This window comes from Ambystoma mexicanum, chromosome 9, assembly GCF_040938575.1.
Source record: "Ambystoma mexicanum isolate Mex_15411 chromosome 9, UKY_AmexF1_1, whole genome shotgun sequence".
Taxonomy (NCBI): Eukaryota; Metazoa; Chordata; class Amphibia; order Caudata; family Ambystomatidae; genus Ambystoma; species Ambystoma mexicanum.
This window is the reverse complement of record NC_090931.1, coordinates 266,997,106-267,009,693: the sequence shown is the minus strand read 5'-3', so window position 1 is coordinate 267,009,693 and position 12,588 is coordinate 266,997,106. Positions and strand designations below refer to the sequence as shown.

The 12,588-nt window shown below is 50.7% G+C and overlaps 1 protein-coding gene across 3 annotated transcripts in view; it reads left to right on the top strand.

Moving 5' to 3' along the window:
* Positions 1 to 12,588, top strand: part of RABEP1 (rabaptin, RAB GTPase binding effector protein 1) — a 1,480,178-nt gene that overhangs the window by 962,056 nt on the left and 505,534 nt on the right. For all 3 annotated transcript variants that reach the window (XM_069614603.1, XM_069614604.1, XM_069614605.1), the window contains exon 12: positions 2,049 to 2,147. In XM_069614603.1, coding sequence (XP_069470704.1) covers positions 2,049 to 2,147 — 99 coding nt within the window. The remainder of the gene's footprint in view (positions 1 to 2,048; positions 2,148 to 12,588) is intronic.

The following is a 12,588-nucleotide window of genomic DNA, read 5'->3' as shown; positions in this document are numbered from 1 at the left end:
TCATGCAATGTAAGCCATGGAATCTTAGATGGCGATTGAACCCTAGATCCCTTCAGGAATACAGGGTGGACAGTTGGGGATTCAGGATGGGAGATACAATGAGAAGGATGCCTCTACCTATGCTCTCCCTTCACTTGTGACTTGTAACCTGTGACTACAATTAAACCTACTTTTTGTACCTGCTGACTCCTGTGTGCTCTCTGCATCCTGCTTACATGCCCTAGGACAAGACACTACACTCCCTTTGGTAGATGGCCAGTCTTTATGCTGGGTCTGTATCTTGACTTATTTTTGTCAACGGTGAGGCTTCTTACATGACACATTGAAGACAGAAACTATTTTTTCTACGTGTTATTTTTCACCTGTATATCTTCCAGGGCAGGGGCACTCCAAAAATGCCCTTTCATGTCTCTGGATTCTTTTTTTTCACCTAGACATGTTACAAGATGGTGGCAGCTATTTATGTTTTGCAAAGCTGCATTGTGGTGTAGCCATTTGTATTGCATTGGAAGCGTCTTGCTTCCTAAACAGAAGTAACATGGCGACCAGTGTGTTTAATGGCCTATAGCTTGGCAAGTGTCTTGGCTGCCCTTCTTGTGTGTTGTTTTCACTGCAGGAAAAGCATTGTTTGGCTGTTTGCCTCACAAGCTCTAACTCAGAGCTCACAAAGTCTTCCCTGGCAGTATGGAATCTAGTCTCAGGGTCCTCAGCACGTATCCCTTTGTGTGTGACCTTGAAACAGGAGGGGAGGCCTGCCTCATCAGTTTGAGTCCTCCAAATGTTTGAAAGGTGCGTGGGATATTAATGGAAGGCTCGGATCTCCCCATCCATCTGAGTGTATGTCTGTTGAGAACCGCAGCCATTCCTTAGTTGACTGTCTGGAACTGCTCCTGTGTACTTGGATGAAACAAATCTGATGATGCTGTAGGAGGCACTATTACAGGACTCCTGATCCATCTGAAGGCAAAAGCTCTGCTAGTTCTCATCTAGAGCTTGGGTGGGTCAACTCTGGGTGGCAAACTTCTATCATCTAGTTCAACCCACAGCTGTGCCGTTATTGCAAATATTATAGCATGCACATGACCATATTCTGCTAACACCCAAGTACAAACTATAGTGACATCAACAGCTAATAAGCCAATGTACCACAACATGATGCAGTACCAAGTTAGTGTGTTTTATCTTGCAGAGCTTGCCCATGGGGGCATCTAATCCACTACACCTTTGGAGAGTGTCCTCCCATCTATTGTTTAGGGTGTGGATCTGTAAACTTTACCTCTGAGCCCTAGCCAGCATAGTAAGTGAGGGGATCATGGGTGTCATGTTGCAAAATAGCTGGAGGGCCACAGGTTACAACCCCCTGATCTAGTGGAAGTCCCTACCCACTGGTGACACATCTGCTTCTTTGCCTCAAAATCTCATAAGATTCAGTGAAGCATAACAAATGAAGGCGAGGCCTTGCGTGGTGTTTCGCTCTACATTTTCCAGCAAACTATGGTACTTTGGGATCCCTGAACATTTTTTTTTTAATATTGTCTTCATAGATAAACATACATGGAATATAGAGATGCTGTTGTTTCACACAAGTTATGCTATTCATTTCGAATTCAAGCTCCAGAAAAATGAGTAAAGAAAAATAGGTAGAAATTGACTCCCTCCCCTAATAAAAAAATGTGGGAAATGTTGTTTTAAGCATGTCTAGCTTTTCCACAATTTCATTTTAATGTTTACCACACATATACAGAAATATTTCACTTGTGAGAAGTATTTTGCATTTAATTGCTGTTTTTGGACATTTTTAAGATTCCGATTTCAGAAATGTTAAGCTTTTGTTGGTGCCAATTCCCAAGCAATCGCATTTGCCTTGAAAAACACATTTTGATATTTATTGTTTTACATTTACTGAAATCCCAGACCTATTCTGGTCATCCTATTAATTCAAAATCAAGACTTAACACTTGTTCGGTTTAATTTCTTGAAGGAATTGGAGGTTTTACGTTGTCCAAAATCACAAATTGATGAATCCCTGCTATCTTATTTTTTTAAAGATATCTGCACTTGTTATTCGTGCGCAGGAGTCTGAGAGCTTGCTGAGGGAATTGCAGCAAGCGTTCTCCCTGGCGAAAAGGAGTGTTCAAGAGCAAATGGTAAGATCTTTTCAGTTTTTCCTTTATTACTTTTGTATTCAGCCTGCTTTTACGACACCATTTTATTCAGGAGAGGCTTATTATTTTCTGAACGGCTATAGAAATATGCTTTTAATGGCCGATGGTTATGGTCCTTCACTTGACCATTACCCTGCCCCCAATTAATTTGAAGATGTGTATCCTGCCGCTCCCTCCCTAACTGAAATCCTTCAATAATCTGGCCATGCAATCACACTATTGGATAAATGAATACTATTGTGATGAGAATACATTTCTGGGGAAAGAAAAGACCTGTAAGATGCAGTGGGGTGAGTAACCAAGGACAAAAAGATGAAAGAAAGAGATTCCCAGGTTCTATGTCATGTCATCGACACCTGTTTTTTCGACGGGTTTTTCTCTGAACAATTTTTGCTGAAAAAACTCAACATTATTTGTTTTTTTAAAACCTTTATTTAAGAAAGTATGTTCAATATTACAACAAGAATAGTATGATCAGCAACCAATACAGTGAATTGTACATTATTACCATGACATTACAGTTAGTTTTGTGTTTAAGTGGGGGTAAAATGATTAACAGTGGATCTGCATTTTGCCTCACAGTTCAACAAACAAATCTTCGGCACTGTCAGAACTCATTAGGGTAGAAACAAGATAACTAAGGTATGGAGACCATATGTCTTTTGACCGAGAGCTCATAGGTTGTAAGGCAAACCAGCGTTCCTTCATGTCTGATGCCCATGTAACTTCTTTGAGCCATTGGGAAACAGTTGGGGAGGCTGGGCTAAGCCACAACAATAGGATACATCGGACATCTAGTAACATACATAAACTTGCCAGTTTACAGAGACCTCCATTTATGTGTTTCAATTGGTGGAACAAATAAATTGAAGGTGTAGGGTGTAATTCAGAGTGCAGAATAGCTGACCTGGTCTCACATACTCCTACCCAGTATTCTTCTAGCATCAGGCAACTCCACAACATATCAATGTAGTTTGCTTGACTTGCAGATCATCTAGGGCATCTGGACGGGTGCGTATGTGAAAATCGGTGGAGCCGGGCAGGGGTATAATGGAAGCGGTCTAATACTTTGAATTGTATTTGAATTGTATCAGTCGGAACTTCGTGTTGAAGGAGACTTTGGGGGTTTGTAACCACATAGATTCCCATCCCTCGTCAGAGATGTGTTCCCCGAGATCTCTGTACCAGGACTCTCTGAGCTCGACCAAGGGCTTACAGCCACAATCTTGTAGTGCCCCTTGCAGCCTGGCCACCATCCCCCTGGGTGTGGTGCCCCTCAATATCGTGTCTAGTAGCGGCTCGTCAGGTGGCTGTATCGGGAACATATCCCACGTGTGTTGATTTGCGCAGCAGAGCCTGGCGTATTGTAGCCACTTCACTGACTGCCTACGGAGGGGCTTAGTTAAATCTCGGTATTCCACAAAGGAATCCATGTTGTAAACATCTCCAATCACCTCGTATCCGTCACTGGCCCACTGGCGTGCATCAACCCTGCTTACATTGGGGAGTGATGGTACAAAGTTCCATAGTGGCATATTTTTATGATATGGTCTGGGGATATTCAATATCAATTCACGCTAGGGCCGTTACATTAGCTGGGCCAGTGTCTATCCGTATCATGTTGCATGGTGGGCGTACAAGTGAGCGCACATCACATGTAGCAGCAGCAAGCCTTTCTAATTTTAAACGGGGATGTTGCGCATTAACATAACATCGAACCAGTAGACTGCATAGTGTGCTTGCGCCGCCACACAATATTGCTCAAAGTTAGGGGCAGAAAGGCCCCCACTATTATAAGGCCTGGCCAGTTTGTCCCATTTCATGCGCAATGTGCCAGCATTCCACAAAAAGCCATTTATTGCCTTCTCCGGGGTTTAAAAAAAACACAGCTGTGGGCCACAATGGAACTTTACGAAGTAATATCGCAGTTTAGGAAGTGCGACACGGGCTGAAATGGTAATCGGGAGTTTTGCCCAGGTGCAGAGTTTAGCGTGTAACTGAGGTAGGTAATCGCCAAGGTTCCGCGCATATAGGGAGACTGTCTGTTGCGTTGGTTATCCCTAAGTATTTTATTACTGATGGTAACAAAGTGAAACCCATTGGGTCTGGTGGGGCATTAGTAGAGTCAGTTAGCGGAAATAATTCCGACTTCGTACAATTTACACGTAGTCTAGACATAATTCAAAACTTTTGGACGGTTTGCATTATTGGCACTAGATGTCTGGCTCAGTCTCTTATGAATAGTAACACATTGTCAGCGTATAATGAAACAATTTCCGGTTCTCTCATGAGTCTGACACCCCTTTGCATGCGTTTGCTCCGGATGTCATCCGCCAGTGGCTCCATCATGGCAAACAGCAGCAGTGATAGCGGACTTCCTTGTCTAGTCCCTCCACATATTGTGATCAGGGTGGGTAAGGTACCATTAGTGTTTACCCCAGCTACTCGGTGTGCGTACAGTAATTTGACCCATGAGATAAAACGTAGCCCAAAACTGTATCTACTAATACCGCCCACATGAACTGCCAAGACATGGAATCAAATGCCTTTTGTAGATCCAGGGCGCGGCAACCGCCTGCACCCTGGGCCAATTTGTGCAAAGATATTGAACAGACACCTTAAGTTTAGAGCCGTGGACCGACCCGGAACAAATCCTGACTGCTCTGGGTGTATGATATGGGTCATTTAAGGGGCCAGGCGGAGGGCCAGCACTGGGACAACATTTTTTATGTCACAATTGATAAGTGAGAGTGTCCGGTAGGAGCCGCACTGCCCAGGGGGTTTGCCGAGCTTGAACACGACCGTGATTACTGCCTAACCTAGTGTGGGTGGGAGCACCCCTAATGAGAAAGACTCGACCACACCTGTAACAACTCTGGGATGAGACAGCACTTGAAATGTTTATAACATTCCAGTGTCAGGCCATCCTGCACAGGGGCCTTGCCAGCTGGTTCTTCGTCGATAGTGCGGGATATCTCCTCAGAGGTAATGGGGCTGTCTAGGGTCGCCCTGGTACCTGCTGACGGGGACGTCAGCGGGAGGGTATCTAGGTACTTGCTTATTTCAAGAGTAGTTGCTGTGTCAGTGTTGGCATACAACTCTGTATAAAACACGTGGAATTCCTGACTCACACCCTCAGCAGTGTGGACCAGTGTCGCAGATGTACTTTGTATAGTAGGAATGTGTTGGCTGCCCGAGACTGACGGGACTAACCTCGCAAGCAACCTGCCCGGTCGCTCACTCTCAACATATTTCCTCGCCTGATTAGGACCATCGAGGAACTTCAGCTCCCTGTCCGCATGTTGCCGGAAGTTCTCTAATTTTGTTTTTATCTCCCCGAAAATTTGATTACCAGGGATTTTTGCCAGTGTCTGTTCCAATCTGCATAGGGCAGGCCTCACTACGTTGTATGTCACCACATATACACTTGCAACCCCACGGATATACGCCTTGAAGGCTTCCCACAGTGTTGCCTGTGTATCAACCGTGCCCCTATTCAGCTCAAAGTACTCATCTATATGCTTAGTTATATCAGCCTTAAACACGTGGTCCAGCTGACATTGCGGCTTGCGCTTCCACCCTTTACTCCCATTGGGCTCAACCCCCAATGATAGCCGTATTGTTACTGGGGAATGATCAGAGAATGTTTTGGATAGTATTTCCGCCCGCTCAAGTTACCGATTAGTGTGTCAGAAATATGTTACCTGTCTATCCGTGAGTGGGAATCATGGACTGTAGAATAGTACGAGTACTGTTGTATCCCTGGATTCAAAACCCTCCAAGCATCTACCAGACTAAGTTCTCTAAGACCTTCATGAAGCACCTAAGCTGCTTTGGTTGGCTGTCGGGGGCGGGAGCCGGATCTATCCAGGCTATGGTTCATTATGGTGTTAAAGTCTACTCCCCGGGCGGTGGGAATCGGGGGGTATTGGGCGAGTAGATCGAGTATCTCTATATAAAAATCCAGGTTATCAATGTTGGGACCACAAGTATTCAGGAGTATTACCTCCTGGCCGTGTATCATAACATCTCGCCGGGTTTATTTGGGTTTTTATATACATGTAATGAGTGGATTTGTGAATGAGGGTCATGACTCTGCATTGGGTCGAGTATGTGGTGTAGAAACGTTGCGGTTTTCAGGTCTGAGCTATTGTCTCTCAGGACTGTGTCAATGAATAAGTCTCCTGTGGAAACAGGATCTGTGCTTTGTTGTTCTAGGTATAATTACGGGCACTGTATCTTTATCAGATTACCCGACCCCCGCATATTCCAACTCACTAGGTGCAACTGCTCAACCCCCATCTGAGCTACGTGTATCATGTCTGTTAACTGCCGTCACATTATACATCAAATGTATTAGAACATCTTCCCTGTGTGTACTGTGATTGCAATCGGTGCATAAGAACATGTCAAACACTTTTTTCATAACTTTACCCCAACTTCCCTCTCCCACCCCATCCCTCTCCCAATCAGAGGGATAATACGCCCATTGTAACTGACCCAACTACGTTTGCAGCCTTGCATGGGGGGGCTGTGTGCCAACTGCTTCCGATGCAGCGCAGCTGGCTTAGGCAATTTAATTAACAATAATCTTATGGTTGTCTGGCAGTCTGGGTAGCAGTCTAGTTTTTGTGTATATTGAGAAGAAAGGACATCGCCACCCTGGGGGCTGCCAATGATGTTCGTATTTCAATTAGGATATGCTGGTGGGCTTCAGGGAGGCCGAGTGCCCTACAACGGTCATCCAGGATAGTGTTCATCCATGGCCTCCTTGGGTAGTGTGAAAACTGGCATGGAGTCACATGCTCATGAATATTCCCCCTCGTCAGGCCGGGAATCCTCGGTAAAGAAAAAATCAGTATCAGTTTTGTTTCTGATCTGTCTTTCTCAGTAGTAACCAATCACTGGTCTCTGGGTCATACTGCCCCCAGCCAATGACTGCCCTCTCCCTAAGCCCCACCTCTGGCAGCCATCCTCAGATTTTTACCGCACGCTCAAGTGTTGGGAGTCCTCGTGTTTAGCTCTCTAGCTTTTGCTGCGTTTTTGTGCTTTTTCAAAGAGAATTTCTCATTTTTCGGTCAAATAGAGCCTCAAGCTCCACCGTCTCTACATCCGATTAACGGGGATCCGTGTCGGATTTTTCTGCGCCCCTCAAGGGTGAAGATTTCGTCGAGTTACGCTTCTTGGAGGAGTCAGAAGTTTCTGGGTCCTACCCGAACATGGCCCAAGAGAAAGGAAGCTCAACGCCCGGAAAGCTGTTCAGGGTTTGCCCTGGATGCCAGCTGCAGAATGTGTTCAAGGAGGACGAGCACTCAAAATGTCTCTACTGCCTTCATGAGGACAAAACGCACGTGGAGAAGGACTATGCGTTTTGCAGGAACATGTCGGAACGGACCATCAGGGACCAACACCTTCGTCTCTCCAACTGGCTGGAAGGAAAGAGCCCGTCAGGTGAGAAGAAGAAGAAGAAGTCCGAGCGGTCTTCTAAGTCCTGTGATGGTGCCCCGGTGACGTGGGCCCAACAGAAGGCAAAGCACTGCGAGTCCGCGGGCACCGGGAGTGCCTAACGGTCGGGCTCCTCGGCTGCCAGGTAGGGCGCACCCTCTCCAGCGCCATCAACCACGAGCCAACGCTCTGGCTCAGGGAAGAGGAAGGCCGAGAACCCGGCGAAGCTTCTGGAGAGGCCCCGGTCGAGCTCGAAGGATCCGGCCGAGGAGGAGCGAGGCGGTGACCCTCTCCCCAAGGTGAAGGCCACAGGCCCACACAAGGTGGTAAAGGCCTTGATTCACCCGGCCAAGGCCTCTATCGAGGAAGTCGCGGCGGCCCTGGCGCAGCCTGTGGGGAGGCTACACCAGTGGAGGCGACCTCAGGGCCCAGAGTCTCCCTGCCTCCGCGGAGGAAAGTCTCTTTCAGACCCATCGAAAAGACCCCCGTGAAGACCCCGGCGGAAAAAGAGAGGGGGGCGGTGGCCATTGTGGACACGGACACAGCATCCGAGGAGGAGCTGGTAGAAGTCTTGGAGGGTCTCAACGAGGGCGTCGAAGAGGCCCGTTCCCACGGGAGGGATCCTGACAAAGGTGACGACGAGAGCGACGGCGGCACTGGCGAGGGTCATAGTCACCTGTTGCTTCCGGAGCCGCAGGATAACTCAGCGGCCATTTTGTTGGCGATACAATCCTTATGTTCGGAGATAAGGGCGAGATTGCCCTTACCACCGACGGAGGATCCGAAACCAGGCTCGACGGAGGAGCCAGAGCCAGGCCCGGCGAGAAGCCCCCCGAACAAGAGAAGACTTATCCATCCAGCCCTGCCTTTTCAGCCCTCGCGCCCTACTCAACCTTTGCCCACGTCCCCCATCCCTGGGGATGACACGGGAACGGACACAGCCACGACGGGTATCGACAACGGCAGTGACGACGGGGCAGAGCTCCCATCGCCCCCATCCCGGGCCTCCCCGCCCGACGAGATCGGATCTTTCCATGCAATGATCGCCAGGGTATCCAAGCTTTTTCAGCTCTGCCCCGAAGAGAAGAAGAAGGAAGGTTTCCTTTACCAACAGCGCACGGCCAAGAGGAAAACAGTACTTGCCGTGCCTCTGCTGGATGACATCTGGGACGAGGGTCTCACCCTTTTCAAGAACTCGTCTACGACGCCTGCCAAGAGGGATCGGTACAAGAAGAAGTACTGGGTCCCCGATGCGGCCCCTTTGTGCCTTAGGGCACAACCGACCCCTGACTGTGTCATCTCAGCGGTGGCCAAGACGAAAGCGGGGGAAAGGGCCTCAGCCTCAACATCAACTTCCCCGCCGGACGGCGAAGGAAAGAAGCTGGATGCAATGGGGCGACGAGTTATCTCGTCGGCGGCAACAAAGGTTAAGACGGCCAATGCCCTCGCGATCGTGGCCCGCTATGACAGGGAGTTATGGTACAAGATCGCCCCCCTGTTGGACTTCCTACTGGACGACAAGAGGGCCGAGGCCCTGGAGATCTTGCAAGAAGGCGAAGTGGCGTCGGACCATGCCATTACGGTGGCAACGGACATTGCAGACACCGGTTTCCGCCAGCTAGGCAACGGCGTTTGCCTTAGACGACGAGGGTTGCTCAAGGCGACGGATTTTCGCCAGGACGTACAAGCCAAGGTTTTGGACATGCCGTTCGACGGAACAATCTGTTTGGGAAAACAGTGGATGAGTCCCTCCAAGCCATCAAGGCGGATACGGAGACAGCTAAGGCCCTAGGCGTTCTCTGGCAACGAAGGCCGTCCTTTCGGAGCACCGGAGGCAAGCAGGGTGCCTCCAAGGGATTCGGCGGTGGCTCCTCTACGTACCGCCAAGCGGCCCGCTTCTCTTCGCGGGAAGCCTATAGAGGACGAGGCAAGTCGGATGGACCCCGCCGTCGTCGCCAGGGAGGCCAAGTCCGCAAGGCGTCCAAGCAAGATTGAACCGACAGGTGTTGGGCCCCCACCGGAGCACCCCGGTGGGAGGGCGGCTGGTGAAGTTCGTCAGCGTGTGGGAGTCTATCTTCACCGACCGTTGGGTGCTGGACGCCCTGGCCCAGGGGCATGCCCTCAAATTTCTAAAGTGCCCCCGCATTCCACCCATGGCCAGGAAGGAAAATCACGTCCCTCAACTGCTATTGGAGGTAAGGGCGATGCTCAAAAAAGGTGCCATCGAGCTCGTCCCGAAGAGGCTCCGGGGCTCTGGAGTATACTCAAGGTACTTCCTCGTGAAAAAGAAGACGTGAGGGTGGCGCCCCATCCTGGACCTGCGACGATGAACAAGTACATCAAGGCACAGAAGTTCCGGATGGTCACCCTCCAGCAGGTGCTGGGGCAGCTGGAGGAGGGCGATTTCCTGTCATCGCTGGATTTGGAGGAAGCGTACTTCCACATCCCCATTCTAAAAGGACACCGAAAGTTCCTCAGGTTCGTGGTCCAAGGACGCCACTACCAGTTCAAGGCCCTCCCGTTCGGATTTAAGTCGGCACGCAGGGTGTTCACCAAGTGCCTCGCACCGGTGGCGGTGCGGCTGTGCCTGCAGGGGATCCACGTCTACCCCTACCTGGACGACTGGCTCATCCTAGCAAGGACAAGTTTGCCGTAGATCACACAGCGAAGACCGTCCAGCTGCTCACGGACCTGGGATTCTCCATCAACTTTTCCAAATCCCACCTGGTCCCGTCGCAAGTCGCACTGTTACTGGGAGCAAAGCTCGACACAGTGGCACGTCTGGCCTCGCCATCGGAGGAAAGGACGAAGGCCATCCTGGGCAAGGTGCAGCGTCTGCTGGCCACAGACGTGGCCAGGGTGAGGTCCATCAAGTCCCTCCTTGGGATGATGTCCTCCTGCATATATCTTGTGCACCTGTGCAGACTTGGGATGCGCCCTCTGCAAGATTTCCCAGACGCCCGCTGGATCCAAGCGACGAGCAGCTTCGAGGACAGGATCCTGCTCAACGAGACCTTCCGACGGGCGATCCGGTGGTGGGGCACCCGGGCTCATCTGACGGCGGGCACAGACTTTCAGACCCCATCTCACCAGATAACGGTGACGACAGATGCCTCCCTGGAAGGGTGGGGCGCGCACACCAGAGAACTTCACGCGAGAGGCCTTTGGCTCCCGGAGAAGAAGTCACTCCACATCAACATCCTGGAGCTCTGTGCAGTGTTCTGGGCCCTCAGGTCCTTTCTCCCGTCCCTCAAGGGCAATGTGGTGAGAAACTTCACCGACAACACCACCACGATGTTCTACGTCCGGAAGCAGGGAGGAACCAGATCCCCAACCCTCTCCAAGGAAGCCCAGGATCTGTGGCATTGGGCCATCGCCCAAGGGATGTTTCTGGTGCCCTTTCATCTGGCAGGGATAAAGAACACCATCGCAGACTCACTCAGCAGGGAGCTGCGCTCGTGCCACGAGTGAGAACTACGTCAGGATCAAGTGGATCGACTCTTCCGACGATGGGGAAAACTGCAGATCGACCTGTTCGCGACGGCGACGAACTCCAAGTGCCAGAGGTTCGCCAGCAGGTTTCCCCAGCCGAGGAGCATGGGTGATGCTTTCTCGTTCCCCTGGGACGGCCTGTTCCTATATGCGTTCCCTCGGTTGCCGTTGCTGCTCCGACTCGTCAACCAGCTCGAGGTCCCGGTGCAGGATGATCCTCGTTGCACCGGTGTGGCCGAGGCAGATCTAGTTCCCGGACCTTCTGGACTTGTCAGCATTCCCCACCAGTCAAGCTGCCGACAGACGCAGATCATCTCTCCAGAGAAGGAGGCGCCATACTTCATCACGACCTGGATGACTGCAGAGAGGTTCTTGCAAAGGCCAGGGCGTCCTCAACTCTCAAGTGCTACGGACATAAGTGGAAGAGGTTCTCTGTCTGGTGCTGTGCACAGAAGATTAACCCTCTACAGATTACGGCCCCTCAAGTGCTGCCGTACCTACTGTCGCTGGCCAGGGCTGGACTGGCTCACGCCTCCTTCAAGATACATCTGGCTGCGATCTCCTGATACACCAGAACCACAGGACGGCGTTCTTGTGGTCCCATCGCCTGGTGAAGGAATTTATGAAGGGACTGTTCCGATCGTTCCCGCCGGTGAAGGCCCCTGCCCCGGCGTTGGAGCTCAACGTGGTGCTGACCAGGCTCATGGGGGCGCCATTTGAGCCCTTGCATTCGGCACCGTTGAAGTTCCTGTCGTGGAAGACTGCGTTTCTTGTGGCCATCACCTCTGCACGACGAGTGGGAGAGATCCAGGCCCTATCCTGCAAACCTCCATACTTGACTTTTCACAACACGAGGGTGGTGCTGAGGACGCACCCCTCCTTGATGCCCAAGGTGCCGTCGGACTTCCACCTCAACGAGCCCTTGGTGTTACCTGTTTTCTTCCCGTCGCCTTCGTCGTCGGCCGAGAGGACTTTGCACTCGCTGGATGTGGCTAGCGTGCTGAAGTTCTACGTGGACCACACGAAGAGTTTTCAGAAGACATCACAGCTATTTGTGAACTTTGGACCTGTGAAGGTTCTCTCGAAGTCTTCCATTTCCAGATGGCTCTCTGGCTGCATCATGCACTGTCATCGGTTGGCAAACCGGCCGTTGCCTGGCCGTCCGAGAGCCCATTCCACCAGAGCTATCGCTGCTACCACGGCGTTCTTGTCTGGTGTGCCCCTGCTGGACATCTGCAGGGCTGCTACGTGGTGGTTGACGCACACCTTCACGAGATTCTACTGCGTCGATCGGGATGCGCAACCTGCTCACCTAAGGTGAGCCTGGTGAGGAGGTAAGAATTGCTTAATGTTGAGCCATTGCCACCTCCTGTTGGTTGTGCATCTTTGTACTGCTATGTATTCTTATATTCATGAGCATGTGAATCCATGCCAGACCCCATGCTGGTGAAGGAACAAGTTACTGACCTGTAACTGTTGCTCTCCA